Consider the following 20,887-nt stretch of genomic DNA (forward strand, 5'->3'; position numbering starts at 1 on the left):
ACTCTGCCACTTGTCAGTTATGTGACTTTGGGCAAGTCATTTAACTTCTCTGTGCCTCAGTTACCTCATCTGCAAAATGGGTATTAAGACTGCGAGCCCCACGTGGGACAATCTGATAACCTCATATCTACCCCAGCACTTAGAACAGCGCTTGGCACATAGTAAGCGCTTAACAAATACCATTATTATTATTATATGGCATGATCGAGGTGAAAACACAATAATGCCAAGGATCGATGTGCTGAAAAGAACAGAGCTTTAGAACTGGATCAAGCAAGATAATTTACTCATCAGTTAAAAATGATTATGCATTGTACAAAAGATCCGGCCGCTTCATTAACAAAATTCTTTCTTAATATACCAAGCGGTGAACCCGGGGTCTATAAATCACCAGAAGTCTAAAACAAATAGTAACAAGAACTCTAATTTTTTTTCATCATTCCAAATGCTATATACAAATTTTTTAATTTAGGGTTTCTGATACCTATTTTCTCTCAAGGGAATAAATCCAATTTCACTCTTGAAGGATGGCAATTACATTCAAATCTGTATTGAAGAAATGTAATACTGAATTTCAATTCTGAAAAAAGCTCAAATGGTTGAAGTGATTGATTCCAATTTCCTTTTAGTTATACAATCACTGCTAATTATTTTTCAGAAAAAAAATCCAAGAAATGAATCATTTCTTTTGAATGCAAAATGGCCAACTCTTTCTAGTTGGGGCCATAAGGTCTTGAGAAAGGTAGAATCTCACTATTCAACTATGAACAACCTAAAAATAATCTACCATAGGTTTTTAAATTATTATTTAGGAATAAACTGTATTAGGGAACTGAGGACTAGACTTCAGTAATTTATACTGACATTTATATGAGGCTTTTTTTTTTTAAGACAACTTTAGCATTTGAGGACCTGGGTCCTTATCCTGGCTCCACCACTTGTCTGCTGTGTGACCTTGGGCAAGTCACTTTAGTTCTCTGTGCCTCAGTGTTCTCATCTGTAAAATGGGGATTAATATTGTAAGCCCCATACAGGACACGGACTGCCCATCCTGATTAGCTTGTATCTGCCCCAGCACTTGATACAGTACCTGGGACACATTAACTGCTTAACAAATACCATAAAAAAAAATATTAGCACAGAATGCAAATAAAAGCATGGAAATACAGTATGGAGAAATTTCCCACTAAATCAAAGATGTAACAGGTACAGTGATCTCTAAATCAGTGGCATTTATTGAGTGCTTCCTGTGTGCAAAGAACTGCACTAAGTGCTTGGGAAAGTACAATCCCTACCCAAAAGGAGCTTACAAATCTAAAGGGGGAGACAGTCATTAAAAGAGAGTTGGGATAAGGGAAATAGTAGAGTATAAGAATATTTACATAACTATTGTGGGGCTGGGGTATCAAGGTGCATAAGAAGAACACAGCCAAGTTCATAGTGGTGAGGGTGGACAGAGGAGGAAAACAAAAGTTTAGTCTGAGAAAGCCTCTTGGAGATGTGATTTTAGGAGGGTTTTGAAGATGGGAAAAGCAGTGGAATGGCAGATATGAAGGGAAAGGGTGTTCCAGGCCTGAGGAAGAATTGGGGGGGGGGGGGGAGGGGTCGGTGACAGGATACATGAGATCGAGGTAGAGAGTAGTCTGGCATTTGAGGAGCAAAATGTGCAGGCTGGGTTGAAGCAGGAAATCAGCAAGGTTAGGTGGGAGAGAGCTGACTGACTACCTTAGAGCCGATGGTGAGGAGTTTCTGTTTACTGCAGAAATGGATGGGCAACCGTTGGAGCTTTCTGAGGAGTGGGGAGATATGAACCGGATGATTTTTCAGAAGAATGATCCAGACAGCAGAGTGAAATACGGACTGGGAAGGGGAGAGATTGGATGCAGGCAGGCTGATGCAGCGGTCAAGTGGGGAAATGATAATCACAGTAAATTGTGCAGGCTGAAAAATCTTAATATGTTCAAGAAGGGTCTAGATGAATTTGTGGAAAATTGGCTCATAATGGCGTATTAGAGTAAGGAGTGCAGCACTGAGATCAGACAGCACAAATCCGGAATCACTCAAAACAATACAGATTAAGTGAAATAAGTAGCCAACTTCTAAGTCTTGAATTTTAAGAACATATGAATGGTTCATAGACTCACTGAGCTCAAGGGATCTCAAGAAGTCACATCTACCCCAGACACATCGAACTCACAGCACTCACAGGAATGAGCTGACATAGCCCAGGCTGAGGTTCCAGTTAAGAAACTTGCCTGCCCCGCAGCCCCCCACCCGCCTCCACACACACCAGCTTTCCTGTATTCTCTCCAGCCAAGCTTATTCCTTCCCAAAAGGAATAATAAGCTCCAGGTATTGGGTAGAAGGATTGGCTTGTGCCTGCTTTTGCCACTTTATAATCGGCAGAGTGATGCCTCGGATCCCTTCTAGACTGTAAACTGTCAGTCAGTCAATGGAATTTATTCGGCGCTGTGGGCAGAGCACTATACTAAGTAGTTATTAAGAGAAGCAGCATGGCTTAGAGGAAAGAGCAAGGGCTTGGGAGTCAGGCGACATGGGCTCTGATCTCGGCTCTGCCACGTGTCTGCTGTGTGACCTTGGGCAAATCACTTAACTTCTTTGTGCCTCAGCTACCTCATCCGTAAAATGGGAATTAAAAGTGTGAGGCCCACGTGGGACAACCTGATTACCCTGCATCTACCCCAGTGCTTAGAACTGTGCTTGGCACATAGTAAGCGCTTAAATACCATAATTATTATTTATTACAGAATAACGATATGACACACTGCCTGCCCAGAATGACCTTGCAGTCTAGAGAGGGAGACAGACATTAATATAAATAAATAAAATTACATATATGTACATAAGTGGCCTGGGGCTGGGAAGGAGGATGAAAAAAGCAAGGAAGAAAAGGTGAGTAGGAGAAGAGTAAAGGGGGGGCTTAGGGAAGGCCTCCTGGAGGAGATGTGCCTTCAATAAGACTTTGAAGTGGGGGAGAGTGTCTGTCAGATATTAAAAGGGGGGGGGGCATTCCAGGCCAGAGGCAGGGTGTGGGTGAGAGACAAGCAGTGAGATAGATGAGATTTAGGTCCAGTGAGAAGGTTGGCTTTGGAGGAGTTAAATGTGTGGGATGGGTTGTAGCAGGAGAGGAGCAAGGTGAGGTGAGAGGGGGCAAGGTGATTCCCCTCTGAGGCACCTATGCACTTGGCTGTGTAACCCTTCAGCACCTGATACTGCCTCCGGAAGTTACATACATATTCTTAGACTCTACTATTTCCTTTATGGTAATTTATTTTAATGCCTGTCTCCCTTGCAGACTGTAAACTTACTATGGGCAGGGATCATGTCTCTAGACTCTATTGTACCGAACCCTCCTAAGCGCTTAGTACAGTGCTCTAAACAGTTTGTGCTCAGTAATAAATACCATTGACATTATTAACCATGAGTCACAACGTGGTCTAGTGGAAAGAACAGTGGTCTGGGATTTGGAGGACCTGGGTTCTTATCCCAGCTAGGCCACTTGTCGGTTGTGTGATCTTGGGCAAGACACTTCTCTGTGCCTCAGTTTTCTCATCTGTAATGTGGGGATTCAACACCTGATCCTGATCCTCCCCTCCATAATCACAAAGGCAGGAAAGCAGGATATAGGATGTAGTCTTGTTCAATCTATTCTACTCAGCCACGCTACAAGATGCAACAAAGAATCTGAAATCGGAAAACAATTCAGATCTCGAGACATTTTTCCAACTCAAAAGACTAAGAGTATCATTGAAAGTCCTTGAATCAGTCATACATGAGAGCTACTCCGGAACTGCCCCTACACACAGAGATAATGCAGATGATTATGAGCTACTTTTCAGCATCAAAAAAGCACTGTGAACCCATGCAAATCTTAAAATCAAAAGATTTATTTTTGTGGAATTTATTTCCTCACATCTTAAGTATGCTTATATCATAGGCATGTTCACTGAATACACCTCTCTTTTTTCTTACCAGAACTTTAAAAAATAACTACTCTTTCTTCGTCTCTGCTCATAGTCACCTTGACTTTTCCTCTTTAACCTACAAAGTCAACATAACCTTTCACCTGATTCAAATACAAAATTTTAAAATTCCTCAAAGACAACTTCTTCTGCACTGGTCACATATTCCCACCAATTTTGTCATGAGCATAGGTACAACCTGTTTTCCACTGCCAACAGTTACCAAAAGGATCCCGCAGAATTCATTCATTCAATCGTATTTATTAAGGGTTTGCTGTGTGCAGAGCACTGTGCTAAGTGCTTGGGAAAGTCACGGGCTTGGGAGTCAGAGGTCATGGGTTCTAATCCCAGCTCTGTCACTTGTCAGCTGTGTGACTTGGGACAAGTCACTTAACCTCTCTGTGTCTCAGTTACCACATCTGTAAAATGGGGATTAAGACTGTGAGCCCTAGGTGAGATAACTTGATTACCTTGTATCTACCTCAGTGCTTAGAACAGTGCTTGGCACCTAGTAAGCACTTAAAAAATACCATCATTATTACAGTACAACAATCGACAGTGATAATCTCTGCCCACAATGAGCTCACAGTCTAGAGGGGGGAGACAGACATCAATACAAACAAATAAAATTACAGATATATACACAAGTGTTGTAGGGCTGGGAGTTGGGGGGGAAAGAACAAAGGGAGTGGGTGATGAGGAAAGGTGGGGCTTAGCCTGGGAAGGACTCTTGGAGATGTGCCCTCAATAAGGCTTTGAAAGGGGGGAGACTGACTGTCTGTCAAATTTGAGGAGGGAGGGCATTGCAGGCCAGAGGCAGGACGTGGGCCGGGATTGGTGTCGAGACAGGCTAGATGGAGGCACAGTGAGGTTAGCATCAGAGGAACAAAGTATGGAGGCTGGGATGTAGAAGGAGAGAAGCGAGTTGAGGTAGGAGGGGGCAAGGTGACAGTGTTTTAAAGACAGTGGTGAGGAGGTGGTTTTTTTTGATACAGGAGTGGATGGGCAACCACTGGAGATTTTTGAGGAGGGGTGCGACATGTCCTGAAAGTTTCTGTGGAAAGGTAATTCAGGAAATGGAGTGAAGTATGGACTGGAGTCGGGAAAGACAGGAGGTTGGGAGGTCTGCAAGGAGACTGATGTGGTAATCTAGGAGGGATAGGATGAGTGACTATATTAACGTGGTAGCAGTTTGGATGGAGAGGAAAGGGCGGATTTTAGCGATGTTGTGAAGGTGGGACCGATAGGATTTGGCGATGGATTGAATATGAGAGTTGAATGAGAGAGAGGAATCAAGGATAATTCCAAGGTTACGGGCTTGTAAGATGGGAAGGATGGTTGTGCCTTCCACAGTAATAGGAAAGTCAGGGAGAGGACAGGGTTTGGTTGGGAAGATGAGAAAGCTCTGTTTTGGACATATTAAGTTTGAGTTGATGGGAGGACATCCAAGTAGAGATGTCTTGAGGGCAGGAGGAGATGTGAGCCTAGGGAGAGGGAGAGAGATCAAGGGAGGAGATATAGATTTGAATATCATCTGCATCGAGATGGTAGTTGAAGCCATGAGAGCAAATGAGTTCTCTAGCTGCTCGGGTGATTACTGGCTTCAGAAAGAGATTCCCTGGAAGGGAAAACCGGTTTTGGTAGTAAATACCAGAGCACAAGAGAGAGGGAGTGCTTGGCACCTGTCTGCTGTGCAACCTGGGGCAAATCACTTAACTTCTCTGTGCCTCAATTACCTGGGGATTAAGACTGCGAGCCTCACGTGGGACAACCTGATTTTACCTTGTATCTACCTCAGCGCTTAGAACCGTGCTTGGCACATAATAAGCGCTTAACAAATACAATAATTACTATTATTATTGGTGCCCTCTCTATCACCTAGAACCGTGGAAACCTCCAAGTGCTCCAGAGGGTAGAGCCGTGATGGCAAACAATGGAAGCAGAGAGTGGGAATTCAGCAATGTCAGGGATTAGATTTTGTGTTGCTTACTGCCCCCTTGGAACTCTTCCAATTCTATCAGACCCAACTCTCCCCATTTTCAAAGCCCGACTAATAATTGTATGCTCCTTGAGAACAGGCATGGATCTACCAACTCCAAATTTACTGTACTCTCCTAAGTGCTTTGTACAGGACCGTACAAAGCAATTGGGAGAGTAAGTGCTCAATCAACAGCCTTGGGTCAAAAGGTCATGGGCTCTAATACTGGCTCTGCCACTTGTCTGCTGGGTGACCTTGGGCAAGTTGCTTCACTTCTCCGTGCCTCAATTACCATATCTGGGAAATGGGGATCGAGGCTGTGAGCCCCATGTGGGACAGGGACCGTGTCAAACCTGATTTGCTTGCATCTGCCCCCAGCGCTTAGTACAGTGCCTGGCACATAGTAAGCGCTTAACAAATACCATTATTACTGATTGACTGATTGCCCCTAGGTGCTCAGCTCCACCAGAAAGATGGTGGAGGGCAAAAGAGATACTTTAGGTGAAACCATGAGCCCTTAGCTCAGTCAAATCAATCAACTGTATTTACTGAGCACTTCCTGTGTGCAGAGCACTGAACCAAGCATTTGGGAGAGTACAACATGACAGACTTGGTAAACATTCCCGGTTCACAGGCTCAGTCTAACTGCGCCCAGTTTCCACAAAATGTTAAAAATCCCTGCTCTAAGAGGGTCATGGAGTGAGTGTCCTTGGGATAAAATAGGATAGTATGTGACAATGGAATTTCAGGTTAATGCTCTGCTTTTCTAATGTCTAACAATATTAGTTCAAGGAGTAACTTGCTTTAAAATACCATTTAAGAAAACAAAGTCACATTTTGCCAAAGGATCAAGAATACTACATATATTTTCGCTGTTCACAAACACATAGATCTTAGCAGCCATCTCCGTTTCGCAGAATACGGACTTGGAATTCTCCAGCACCCAAATAAACGTAACCTGGAAGTGCCTTACCTAGCTGCAGTATCTGGATCGTATCCCTCTGGGCCTTGGTCACTAGCTTGAAATGTCGGTAAAGTGGATAACATAGAACTCTTCTTCCAAAGGCAATGAGGACATCGTGAACACTAGTCCAACTCTGTAAAAGGTGATCAAAATTATTACCAGAGACAACACTTGATAACATAACTACAATGAGCCCTCGAATAAAATAAAGGGTAGTTTTAAACGAGAGCTTCTCCAGAATTGTGGTACATGCCTCAAAAATACAGAAAACTCACAGATCCAAAGATCAGCAATTCAACTTCTTTTCAGCTCTACACCAGACAGGTGTGGTCAAGGTAAAAAATAATCCACCTTCTGCCTTGAGTCCAGGGCTGTGGAGGAAGGCAAGGAGTGGGTGGGAGGTAAGAAAAGAACGCTAGAGTTCTCCTTCTATGAGGCGGGTTCAAGAGGCACTCTGTGCTGGGACCACAGTGATGGATGGTGTTGTGGATAGAGCACAGGCCTGGGAGTCAGAAGATCACAGGTTCTAATCCCGACTCTGCCACTTGTCTGTGTGACCTTGGGCAGGTTACTCAACTTCTCTGTGCCCCAGTTACCTCATTTGTAAAATGGCAAACGAGACGCTAAGCCCCATGTGGGACAGGGACTGTGTCCAACGTGATTTGCTTGTATCCATCCCAGTGTTTGGCACATAATAAGCCCTTAACAAATACCATCATAATTATTATTTAGCCTGGCTCTACTACGATTCAGATGGTCTTGTTTCTGGTCTTTAGTGTCCACCTGGATTAGCAATGGGACATCCTCCGACTCACAGATATTATAGTACACACACACACACATATATACACAAACACAAATACCCACAAATGTATGTATAAAGAGAGTATATATGTAATATATAGTGTGTATATGCATATACAGATACACGTATATCTTTTTAGAAGTCTAGGTTCATGAGAAATTTTATTAGAAGTTTTGAGGTGAAAACATCTGCATGCATATTACAATGAAATAATTTCAGCCTCTAACGTTCCCCATACAAGAGCAATTTATGACACCCATCCCTTAATACTCTATGTACATAAGAACCTTAAAAACCTTTAAAGAATAATACAAAGTAAAAGCACATGGTATTAATAGATTGCATGTGCATATATGAGAACAAAAATGACCTTTTTTGGCTTTCAGGATATTGAATATTATGAACAGGGATAAAGATCTCTCTCTAGCGAAGAATGTTCATCGTCCCCCTTTATGAGAAAAGAAAGCCCATCATTTGTTTAATGATGCAGGTGTGGGTCATTTAAGGCATTTCTAAAATTGATTTACTTTTTAAAAGAAACTACATTACTGTCTTTTAGGAAACGTGTTTCATTTTAAACTGGCCTGTATACTAGAATGTGACTTTTTAAAAAAAAAAATCTACTTAAATACTGACTAGACATGAATAGAACACAATTTTATGAACTATGAATTCCCTTTGGTTGCAGCGATTTGCTAGTGATACAATACGATGAGCAAAATACAAAAAATCATCTAATTTTAGAAACAATAGTACTAAGCTATATTTGCAAAGCATGTGTGCATTTCTATAACCATGGAAAGAAATGCAATTGAGAAAAATGTCTTACAAACTATTTAAATCTTTATGTTCTCATAAAGACACCCATTTTGCACATATAGATAGAACCTCACAGTCGGTAGCATCATATGAGTATAATGGACAGGGACATATATATTTTAAACTAACTGAAAATTTGTGTAGGGAATTAAAAGTTCTGCAAATGGTAGTGACAATGTTAAATATCTTTAAAAGGCTAAGTCAACTTAATGAGAAGTTCCATACTGTAAAGTAATTTCAGCAACAATGACTAAACTCTGCAGAGTGCAGTCATGAAAAAGTGGTGCTTGAATTTTCATCTACTGCCATTAAAAGGCTTTTGGACTTTAGAACCCCGTAGGTTGTGAAATAGTTGTTTTTAATTACTAATGATTCAATGCTGACAAAGAAAAATAAAAAGTCCCAATGCCTACCACAAAACTTAGTGAGTGAATTTAGCTACCTGAATTTCCTTTGGTAAAAGTTTTTGTTTGTTTTTTTTTGTTTTTTTACTTTGGGGGCCCAAAAAGATCACAAACACACAGGTGATTTTAAACCTATTGTATGATAATCATCTAAGAATGCTTTGAATAGGAAAATAAACTGCAGATGAGGTCTGTTGAAGATTTTAATTTTTCTTAAACAGGTGCCCTAAAATTAGAGGCTTTTTGAATGTTTTCCAAGCAATTCACAAAAGTGCTTTCAAAAGCTTTTGATGAACAAGTCATCTCTTAATGCCCACTTCTTTATTCAGTTGGTCAAATGTAAAAATAGTCTCAGGATTTCTGCTGAAGTGTCCTACACAAATATTTTCTGGAATTTTCCACAGAAAAAAATCATACAATCTACATATGCTGAATAATACATACAAACAAGTCACATAATTCATACTGTTAAGGTATTTTTCACATCCGTCCCCTTTTCTCTCTTTCCCAACCACAGGACCTAACAATCTAATATTGGATTACAAATACCATAACTAACTAGATTGGGATTTTTTCAAGAGCTAGGATCACTTTTTTCTTTTGGGGGGGGGGGGCCTGGTACATTCCCAAAAGGCCTAATGCAAAGTTCTCCAGAGTTGGTACTCAATCCCGCTGATTTGATAATTTTTTTTGCCAGTTTCCTGATCACTTATCTCATCCACCTTTTAGTAGGTGGATTGCCACACTGGTGGACTGTACTCTCCCACGGACTTAGTACAGTGCTCTGCACACAATAAGCACTTAGCAATACCACTGATTGATGGATCTGGTCACTCTGCTTCTACAACTGTTGAGAGGTTCCCAACTGTCTCTTGAATCATCCTAAAATTACTGATCACGGGCTCTGAGGTCTTCTGACAATCAGCTCCTTCGTTACCTAAATTGCCCTGATCCCCGGCTGCACCTTAGTTTAGATATTCCACTCCAAATCAATCAACCTGCTCCATGTAATGCCTAGCCATTCAGCTTTCCCCACTTACTCAGCCCCGTGTGGCGATTTGTGATGGTCTTGTTTCACTATTTCAACCGTAAATCCCTGGAAAGGAGGTGCTGTGTCATCTCTGTGTTCTCCATCACAGCTGGTGCAGTGCTCTCAGTGAGCACTCAAATCCTGGACTAACTAATGACCATTGCCCACCCAGGATTAACTCTCCCCCAACTCCAACAACACATTCTTTCACACTACAATGCCTTCCCTACCCTTTCCAAAAACCTATGATCATCTTGCACTCCCCACCCCTTGGACCCACTTAAAACTGCTCAAGTTGTGCCTTCCTCAACAAACCTTTTGAGCCTAATCCAGTCTAGTTCCAGATGCCCCAAGGACTCCAGTAATCGTTCATCATCCTTCATTTTTTCCCATTACCTAGAATTCTTAACACTTACTCTACAGCTCCTGACTGCATGTATGTCAAGTCTATTTGTGTCTGCCCCATCTCACATAACTGTTAGCTTCTTGAAGACAGAGACCCCATCTTCTACGTTTATTTAACTCTCCATTCTACTTCATGCATGCAGTGTTCTACAAAATGAGCATTTCAAACAAACGCTTTCTGTCTGGCAAATTTCCAGTGGTAAAAACATGGAATTTATAAAATAAGACTACTATGAAAAAGTTAAGGAATGTGTTGAAAGAACTAAAGATCTTACCTCAAGCCAACTCAATGTTGAACTCAGTTTTCTGATGTTCCATGAGGATTCAACCTTTATGAAGTTGGGGAAGATAAACAGTTTTGGTCTTGCAAATAATCTTTTAAACCCAAAGCAAATTTAAGTTTTAATATAAGAACAAACAGTTACAAGAACACAATAGTCCAGCATGAACGTCTTTTTCCTTGGGCAATATCCTTTCGCATCTGTCCAAAAAAAAATGCACACCCAGCACCTAGACTTCATTGACAGTGAAAACACCAAGGTCCAAGGCCTGGATGAGACAGGGTTGAGAGGCTGGATCTTTGAACTTAAAGTTTGGGGAAGTGCTTGCAGTCGGGAGATTGGAAAGAAAGGCATGGGCCAGGGGAGGGAGGGTCACGGGGACATTTGGAGTGTGGGACAGAGCACAAAGCTAGGCCGAGTTTTGGGGCACAGCTTAGTTTCCAGTCAGAAGAAGAATGTGGGAGCCTGAAAATCAAGGCAAAAGAGAATCGGAGTCCAAGGCTATCATCCCCCAATCCCTTCATCTCTAATCTTCATGGTTTTTTTTTTTTTTTGAAGTCCATGTCATCCATCCCTACAACCCATTCCAATTACCAGTTGTGGTCATCTACAGCTTCCCTGCTCCACCTTGGCTTTTATGGGTGGAACTCTCACAGCTTTCATGCTTTCCTCTTTCCTTATACTGATCCTCAGGGCATTTCGACATCCAAGTAGATGTTCCCCATGACCTCTCTAGTCACTTGCTTCCTCTCACTTCTCAACTCTGCAGACCTCCTGCTCCACCCCACCTCAGTCACTCACCAACTTGGACACATACTAGATTTCATCATCACTCATCACTGGGCCACTTGTAACCTCACCAACCCTTGAATAACTACAACCACAACCTCCTAATCTGTCTTCTCTCCCCACTGCCCACAAAGCCTGCAAAATTGCTCTCTTTCCCAAAGAGAATTCCAATCTCTAGACCCCCTTCCTCTCCCAGGCCATCGTGACCCAAGACTGTAAGCTCCTTGTGGGCAGCGAATATGTCCGTTTATTACTATAGTGTACTCCGTCACGTGCTCTCTGCCCTCTCTTCTGGGACAGCCGTGTTACATCTCCTCCCTTGAACTCCCACATCCAAGACCTAAAGACCTTTAACTCTCTTCTGAGGTGCCCAGTGTCCTTCTTGGCCCGATGCCAAATATTTTGACAAAGTGGAAACTGTAAAGCATGAGCTTCCCAACTCACTTCAATCCACAGTACAACTCTCATCCTTCTCAGTTGTCTCTCAAAAGGAGATCTCCCGCCTGCCTTCAGCATTGATTTCCACCACTTCCCAACGTCTAAACACATTTGCACCCACTCTTCTCCTCCTCTCCCCCGCAACTACAATTTTTAACCATTCATCTCTGAGAGCATCTTCCCCTCTGCCTAAAACCACCCCCAGGTCTTCCCAATCCTTTATCAAAGAAACCAAAAAAACTACAATGGATCCCGCTGCATGCTCTATCACCTCTTCCCATCCGAACTTCTTGCATGAGCTGTAGGTGCCTGCTGTCTGCACATTCTCTCATCCAACTCCCTTCTTGACCCTCTACAATCCCATTTCTTCATCTTTTGCTCTGAGACCACTCTCTCCAGGGATCACAATAAGAGAAGGAAGGAGAGAAAGGCACCATCCAAATCAGATGGAAATGCAGAGGCGGGATGGTTGGTCATGGCTATGAGTAGTTGTAAAGGGTGGTAAAAACGAATAATGTGGGATTGAAAAGAGGAGAAAGAGGAAAAAAGAGAGGGGACCCAAAAGGAACAGGCTGACTCCTCCCCTTTTCCCAGTGAAATAAGAAGAATGATAAAATGTGAGGTCCCCTTTGAGAGAGTTTAGCTGGGAAACAGTCGTCAGGCAAGAGCTTGGTCTTGGTGACTGATGGTGAGGAGACAGAGTGAGCTGGTCAGGAGACGGGCAAAGATGAGACAGTGTTTGCCCACGATGGAAGGAGGATTCCACAGACCACAGAAGAATCAAGTTGTGGGAGAGGAGGGAGATAAGAGCCGGGAATGGAGACATAAAGGATAATCCTGAGATGCCAAATAGTGTTTTGGGAGGAATGGAAAACCTAGGAGGAAGATCAGAGGAAAAAAAGAGGGAGGATGGGGGCAGCAGAGGAGGCAGAGAAGATAGGGCAGAAAACTAGCATAAGTTCCTCCTTCCCTTGGGAAGTTCAGCTTGTAACTATTGCAGTCTCACCTCCTTTAAGGGAAGGAATGGGGGGAGGAAGGGTGGATCTCCAGGTGGTGAAATGGACAGAAGACAGGATCACCATCTGGTTGCTCTGACAAAACCGGATTAGTTGCCAGGCAGCGGCTTCCACTACCAAGGATGCCACCCCACTCCCATCACCCACAGCTATGTTTCTTGGAAGGGTAAAGCTCTGGCCACAATGACCTGGGAGGTGGCGGGGTCAACTTCCCCTCTCTCCCCTACCATCGCTATCAACACACTGGTGGCGCAGCCTCATCCTCTCAAAGCCTACAGATGCCAGATTAGGGTGGCTGCCAAGATCAGCAGAAGCAGCAGCGTGGCTTAGTGGTTAGAGCACGGGCCCGGGAGTCAGAAGGACTTGAGTTCTAATCCCGGCTCCACCCCATGTCTGCTGTGTGACCTTGGGCAAATCACTTAACTTCTCTGGGCCTTAGTTACCTCATCTGTCAAATGAAGATTAAGAGTGTGAGCCCCATGTGGGACAGGGACCTTGTAATTAACTTGTATCTAACCCAACCCTTAGCACAGTGCTTGGCACATACTAATAATAATAATAATGTTGGTATTTGTTAAGCGCTTACTATGTGCAGAGCACTGTTCTAAGTGCTGGGGTAGATACAGGGTAATCAGGTTGTCCCATGTGAGGCTCACAGTTAATCCCCATTTTACAGATGAGGTAACTGAGGCACAGAGAAGTTAGGTGACTTGCCCACAGTCACACAGCTGACAAGCGGCAGAGCCAGGAGTCGAACCCATGACCTCTGACTCCGAAGCCCAGGCTCTTTCCACTGAGCCACGCTGCTTCCCTAAGTACTTAAAAAGCACCATCATTATTAAGTCACAAAGGTCCCATTTTGAGCCCTGATGGCCACTTCCAACACCAGAAGAGCCAAGACAGACTGTGTATCCTACAAGAGAAAAACCTTATGAAAGGCTGAAAACAGTTCCTCTAAGTTTGTCGCCCACTGGAAAAAAATTATACCACAGGTTTGCCATTGTTCATCTTTTATCATGTAATTGCCTGGAGCCATAAAAGTTATCTGAACCTACTGGACAATATTTTAGAACAGTCACAAAGTGAGGCCACTGGAAAGTGCCATAAGGTACTTGGGAGCGTGGAGAGCCAAAAGGTACTTGACACAAGCTCTGGGTAACCACAACAAAAATGTGGGTTCTACCAAGTAAGCAAACTCTCTGCGGTATGGGTGGAATGCCTGCAGCTGAGAGTTGGTTATGTGTCTCCTAGCAGGACGCATTAGATGACCTACACCTCTGGAAGAGTTAGCTCGTTGTGGGCAGGGATTATCACTGTTTACTGTTGTGCTGTCTCTCCCAAACACTTAGTACAATGCTCTGCACACATTAAGAGATTATGAGAAGCAGCATGGCTTAGTGGAAAGAGTGCGAGTCAGAGGTCATGGGTTTTAATCCCAGCTCCGCCACTTGTCAGCTGTGTGACTTTGGGCAAGTCACTTAACTTCTCTGTGCCTCAGTTACCTCATCTGTAAAATGGGGATTAAGACTGTGAGCCCCACTTGGGACAACCTGATTACCTTGAATCTACCCCCACGCTTAGAACAATGCTTGGCCCATAGTAAGCGCTTCATACCATAATTATTTTTTATTATTATTAAGCACTTAAATACAACTGAATGAATGAAAGGAGTGTAGTCATAGCAGCTTTTGTTGTGGTCTGACATCATCCTCCATTACCTCGGATTACCCACCAGATGCCTAATGAATATTTAAATAAACAAAGCTAAGAGGAGTCATAAGATCACTAGACTATTTTCTTAGTTGGGGTCTTTCCGTTTGAACTTTTATGAACTACCAACACCCACGTGACTACACATCTTACTAAAACTTCATTTAGAATGGAGCTAATCTGTATATACTTACATTCTTCTCTCCTTCAGTTACACACATTTCATAGGAATATGCCAAAAGAATGTCAACCAAACTAAGGTATACTTGATGATGTGCTCCCTTATCCAACAGATAAGATTTATTTGTGAAGTTTCTCAACTGATATTTCTCCTCTTCAGAAAAAGAAACTAAAAAATTAAAAAAAAAAAACATTAAAAATTCAAGGATTTACCTCAAAAAAGAATACTCATCTCTTATTAGAACATTCAAATTGGTGAAAGTCTTAATTAGTAATTTCACAAAGATTAACACTCTAATAAGGAAACTCAAACCATGATTTCCCTGGGGATCTCAATAATTTTCTTAATTTATACTCCATGCTTTACTCTATTAATTCTACATACTTAGGCAAATGTAAAACATTGTTAAAGTCATAATAAAGGAGAAAGTTAACCTGTAGAAAGGGACTATTTCCAGTCTCATCAAGGCCAAAAGAAAGAATGAATATATTTTGTTGCTGTAACTTAAAATCTCCAAACCCCAATGTTAAATTATATCCCCGTTCCATTTGGTTCTGAGGGTATAAAATCTTAAAACTGGGCAGCATTTTGAAAGCTAAGGATTGATTGTAAGCTTTTGGGGTACAATGAAGACACCCCCTCATTTGTCCATAGCCAATCACTGATGCGATCTGTGATATGACATACCCCGGACAATAAAGTTGCACTGCATTTCAACAATGAAGCTGCTTCTGTAACTTAAATATGAGACACTTTGGAAACATTTATGATGGAGGATATGTTGAATTTCTCTCAATTTCATTCAAACAGCTCAGAGTTCTCAAATGTTTCCTCAATCAATATTCATAATTTTTTCCATTTTCAACACCCTTGCACCCCATGAAAATTAAGTACTGATTCACAGAGCCTTTTTGAGAAAAGCTCATACACTTTTACATGTTATTTCATTTAGCAAACATTTCAATAGGGGGGATTTTAAACTTAACTTTCTGAGTACAGTGTATGCCGAATATATTTGATTTACACATACTAATTATAGGAAATTTTCCTGAATTGTGGAAGTGGTGTTCTTGAAGAACTTCATACTAAAGGAAGAAAATGTTAGAGTAACCACTGACTTGATGAAAGTGAATGTCTGGTTAGGGGGTGGATGGTTCAAAGACACTACGGTTACTATTTTCTGATACAAATGCCTATTGTATAATAAACAACAAATCATGGTATTTGCCCTTGCAACCTTTATTCACCCCTCCCTCTGCCCCACAGCACTTATGTATATATCCGTAAATTATTCATATTGTCTGTCTCCCCCTCTAGACTGTAAGCTGGGTGTGGGCAGGGAATGTGTTTACCAACTGTTATACTGTACTGTCCCAAGCTGTTTAGTTCAGTGCTCAACACACAGTAAGCGCTCAATAAATATGATTAATTGATTAGTTATGCGCTTACTATGTGTCAGCACTGTTCTAAGCACTGGGGTAGATATAAGATAATCAGGCTGGACACAATCCCTGTCCCACATATGTCCATCATTCATTCATTCCCTGGTATTTATGGAGCATGTACTGTGTATAAAGCACTGTATTTAAGAGCTGGGGAAGAATGCCCAGATAATTTTTCTACAGAAACGTTCAGGACATGTTCACCCACTCCTCAAGAAAGTGCAGTGGTTGCCCATCGACCACCACAAACATAAACTCTTCACCATTGGATTTAAAGCTTTCGATCACCTTGCCCCCTCCTACCTCACCTCGCTACTCTCCTACTACAACCAGACTGCACATTTCGCTCCCCTAATGCCAACGTTCTCACTGTGCCTCGATCTCATCTACCTTACCACCAAGCCCTCGCCCATTTCTCGCCTCTCGCCTGGAATGCCCTCCCTCCTCAAATCTGACAATTACTCTCCCCCACCTTCAAAGCCTTATTGAAGGCACATCTCCTCCAAGAGGCCTTCCCTGACTAAGCCCCCCTTTCCTCTTCTCCCACTCCTTTCTGCATCGCCCTGACTTGCTCCCTTTGTTCATCCCCTCTTCCGGCCCCACAGCACTTAGGTACATATCTGTGGTTTATTTATTTTAATGTCTTCCCACCTCTAGACCGTAAACTCATTGTGGGCAGGGAATGTAGCGTGGCTCAGTGGAAAGAGCACGGGCTTTGGAGTCAGAGGTCATGGGTTCGAATCCCGGCTCAGCCACTTGTCAGCTGTGTGAATTTGGGCAAGTCACAACTTCTCGGTGCCTCAGTTACCTCATCTGTAAAATGGGGATTAAGATTGTGAGCCCCAAGTGGGACAACCTGATTCCCCTGTGTCTACCCCAGCGCTTAGAACAGTGCTCGGCACATAGTAAGCGCTTAACAAATACCAATATTTATTTTATTTTATTGTGTCTGTTTACTGTTGCACTGTACTCTTCCGAGCACTTAGTACAGTGCTCTGCACACAATAAGAGCTCAACAAATTCGATTGAATGAATAAAAGAACAAGTGGAGGAGCTGGGATTAGAATCCACGTCACTTTGACTCCCAGGCCCGTGCTCTATCCACTAGGCCAAGCTACTTCCCCACTCTAAGAACAGTGATGAACACAATAAAACTTCACAAACATGTGGTTGAAGGAGCCTCTTAGAGACTCCTTATCATACAGGGAGGGCTGTCCAGAGTTCAATGGCTCCCACCCCAACAGCACAAGTGCTGCTGCTAGCCCATCATTGGGCAGGGATTGTCTCTGTTGCCGAATTGTACATTCCAAGTGCTTAGTACAGTGCTCTGCACATAGTCAGCACTCAATACATACTACTGAATGCTGCTGCTGCTATTGCTTAAGTCCTTCTCTGCCATTATCAGGTGAGGCAGGCCGGGGGCACAGCCCTAAGATGGCGTTTAGAAAGGGACTAGCAAAATGCTTTCAACTCTTGCCACTCCTTGTTATTGCGCTGTACTCAGTACTATCAATTTGCCAAAACCCTAAGAACTGTACACTACAGCACTGCATTCAAAGATGATACCTCTGACATGAAGATTGTACCCACGGGTATCACACCGAGGACCTCTTGGACAATTTGTCCACCTTTTTTGGCCCTTTGCCATTTGAGGTGGGCACTGCTCAGACGTCAATGGCTGATGGGAAAGTTAGGTCCCAGCAATTGAGGACATGTACTTGAGCTGTCTTTGGAGCAGCAGTGATGGTTTCCACTGAACCAAATACACTTCGTCCCCACCATTCACCGGTACCCAACACACACTGCAATTTGGCTGGAAGGAAGTAATTGTGATGAAAGAATGGGATATCTCTGAGATCTCAATCCTTATATTAAACCACAGTCGAGTATGATGTCTAGACTGACATTCAGGGTTGGGAATGTCTTTTCCATTTCCTTGCAAAAAGCAGGGGAGAGGAAAAAAAACCAAAAACAACCCCAAAAATATGAAGTGACAACAAAAAAAAAATCCCAAAAACATACAAGCACTCCAGGAGGAAATTTTGCTCTTATACATTCAGAGAATCTAGATCAAGAGAGCATGCTGGCTTTATGGACTATATTAATACCAACAATGTCACCTGGGGTATAAAAAAAATAATCAGATTGAAAACTTGGTCATAGCCTGGGCCACTCCTTAAAATCACCTCAGAATTAACAGTTCAGAACTGAGAAGAGGCTATAATCCTTCTAGCCTTTACTGATAATAAATAGAAGTTATTAGTAAAGCTGACATAAGAATCTATTCCCCTTCTCTCTCCTGCCTAAGGAGCAATTCCAGTGCCAGCAATTACAACCTCAATTTAGTACCAGTGTATAGAAACTTCAATTTTGAGCAAGGCCAACTGGAGAGGGTTAGCTACAGACCTTCTCCATAAGCAAAGTGATTACATCTCTAATAAAATAATGGCGCACTATCTTCAGGACTCCTACGGAATTCCTCCACAAAGATGGCTGAAATGAATGTGTCAGGATTTACTCCTACACTAAGAACACACCAAAAAACTCACCCGATATTCCAAAAGAGGCTCCTTTAGGGCTGCCTGTGTGGACTGTGAGCTCGCGGTGGGCAGGGAATGTGTCTATTGTTATACTGTACTCTCCCAAGCGCTTAGTACAGTGCTTTGTACACAGTATGAGCTCAATGAATATGACTGAATGAATCAACAAACTTGGACTGTTGTTGATGATGCCAGGGTCCTCCATTCCCAACTGCCTTCCTCGATCCCGGAGGGAAAAGCAGACAGCACGACGCCGTCTCCACGAGATCTCAGAAAGAACGGGACAGTTGCCGCCACAGCGGTCACTGTGGCCTGAGCCTCAGCACCATACTGATCTGGACTTTTATTTTTATGCTGTTTTACTGTCTCGTCTCTTAGCGTCTCAATTCCTTCTGTGAGTTTCTCCTCTGCCTCTCAGGCTGTAACTGTGGGAGCCTCTCAAGGCTCAGTTCTGGGTCCCCTTCTATTCTCTATCGACACCCACTCCCTTGGAGAACTCATTTGCTCCCATGGTTTCAACTACCATCTCTACGTGGATGATCCCCAAATCTACCTCTCCAGCCCTGACATCTCTCCTTTGCAGCCTCACATTTCCTCTTGCCTTCAGGACATCTCTTCTTGTCCTCAGTGACACCTCAAACTTAACACACCCAAAACAGGACCCCCGTCTTCCCACCCAAACCCCGACCTCCCTGTGAATTTCCCATCACTGTAGACAGCACCACCATCCTTCCTGTCTCACAAGCCCATTACTGATATCTTTGATTCATTTCTTTCATTCATTCATTAATTCATATTTATTGAGGGCTTACTGTTTGCAAAGCACTGTACTAAGTGCTTGGGAGAGTACAAAATAAGAACTGACATTTTCTGCCCACAACAAGCTCACAGTCTAGAGGGGGAGACAAACATTAATATAAATGAATAATTACAGATATGTAAGTGCTTTCATTCAACCCACATATTCAACATGTCACCAAAGCCTGTCGGTTCAACCTTCATGACACTACTAAAATCTGCCCTTTCCTCTCCATCCAAACTGCTACCACAATAATTCAAATCACTCATCCTATCCCACCTTGACTACTGCATCAGCCTCCTTGCTGATCTCCCTGCCTTCTGCCTCTCCCCACTCCGGTCTAAACTTCACTCTGCTGCCTGGATCATTTTCCTACAAAAACATTCAGATAATATTTCCCCATGACTCAAGAACCTCTAGTGGTTGCCCGTCCACCCCCTCAAACAGAAATTCCTCACCATAGGCTTTAAAAACACCCAATCACTTTGCCGCCTCCTACCTCACCTTGCTACTCTCCTACCACAACCCAGCCCACAGACTTGGCTCCTCTAATGCCAACCTACTTACTGTACCAATTTCTCATCTATCTCACCATCAGCCCCTCGCCCACCTCGTTTCTCTGGCCTGGAACTCCCTCCCTTTGCACATCTGACAATCACTCTCCCCACCCTCAAAGCCTGATTAAAATCACATCTCCTCCAAAAAGTCTTCCCCGACTAAGCCCTCATTTCTTCTCCCACTCCCTTCTGTTCGCTTTTGAACTTGGATTTGCACTCTTTATTCATCCCTCTCTCAGTCCCCCGGTACTTATGTACGTATCCATAATTTATTTATATTCATGTCTCTCTCCCTCTAGGCTGTAAATTCACTGTGGGCAGGGAACACATCTATCAACTCTCCCAAGCGCTTAGGACAGTGTCCTGCGCACAAGAGCCCAATAAATGCAACTGATTGACTGAACCTGTCTCGTTGCTCCTTATTTTTAGATCGTGAACACTCCAGGTGCCAAGGAGCATGTCTAATTTTTTTTAAGGTATTTGCTAAGTGATTACCATGTTTCAAGAACTGTTCTAAGCATCTCTAATCCCACGGTGTATTCCATCCCAGTGCTCTTCACACAGTAAGCACTCAATCAACACTATTACTATTATTACAGGGACTGTGTCTAATTCCCATTTGTGTATTCTTTCCCCACACTTAATACAGCGCTCTGCTCATGGTAAGCACTTAACACTATTACTATGAAATATTACACAACATAGCCAGAATGGGACTAACCAGTAATAATAATAATAATGCCATT

The 20,887-nt window shown here is 42.9% G+C and overlaps 1 protein-coding gene across 5 annotated transcripts in view; it reads right to left on the reverse strand.

Annotated features, from left to right (window-relative positions):
• Positions 1–20,887, reverse strand: part of SHQ1 (SHQ1, H/ACA ribonucleoprotein assembly factor) — a 152,665-nt gene that overhangs the window by 98,823 nt on the left and 32,955 nt on the right. For all 5 annotated transcript variants that reach the window (XM_029051871.1, XM_029051873.2, XM_029051870.1 and 2 more), the window contains 3 exons: positions 14,817–14,971; positions 10,664–10,717; positions 6,935–7,058 (listed from right to left, as the gene is read on the reverse strand). In XM_029051871.1, coding sequence (XP_028907704.1) covers positions 6,935–7,058; positions 10,664–10,717; positions 14,817–14,971 — 333 coding nt within the window. The remainder of the gene's footprint in view (positions 1–6,934; positions 7,059–10,663; positions 10,718–14,816; positions 14,972–20,887) is intronic.

This window comes from Ornithorhynchus anatinus, chromosome X1 (genome assembly GCF_004115215.2).
Source record: "Ornithorhynchus anatinus isolate Pmale09 chromosome X1, mOrnAna1.pri.v4, whole genome shotgun sequence".
NCBI lineage: Eukaryota > Metazoa > Chordata > Mammalia > Monotremata > Ornithorhynchidae > Ornithorhynchus > Ornithorhynchus anatinus.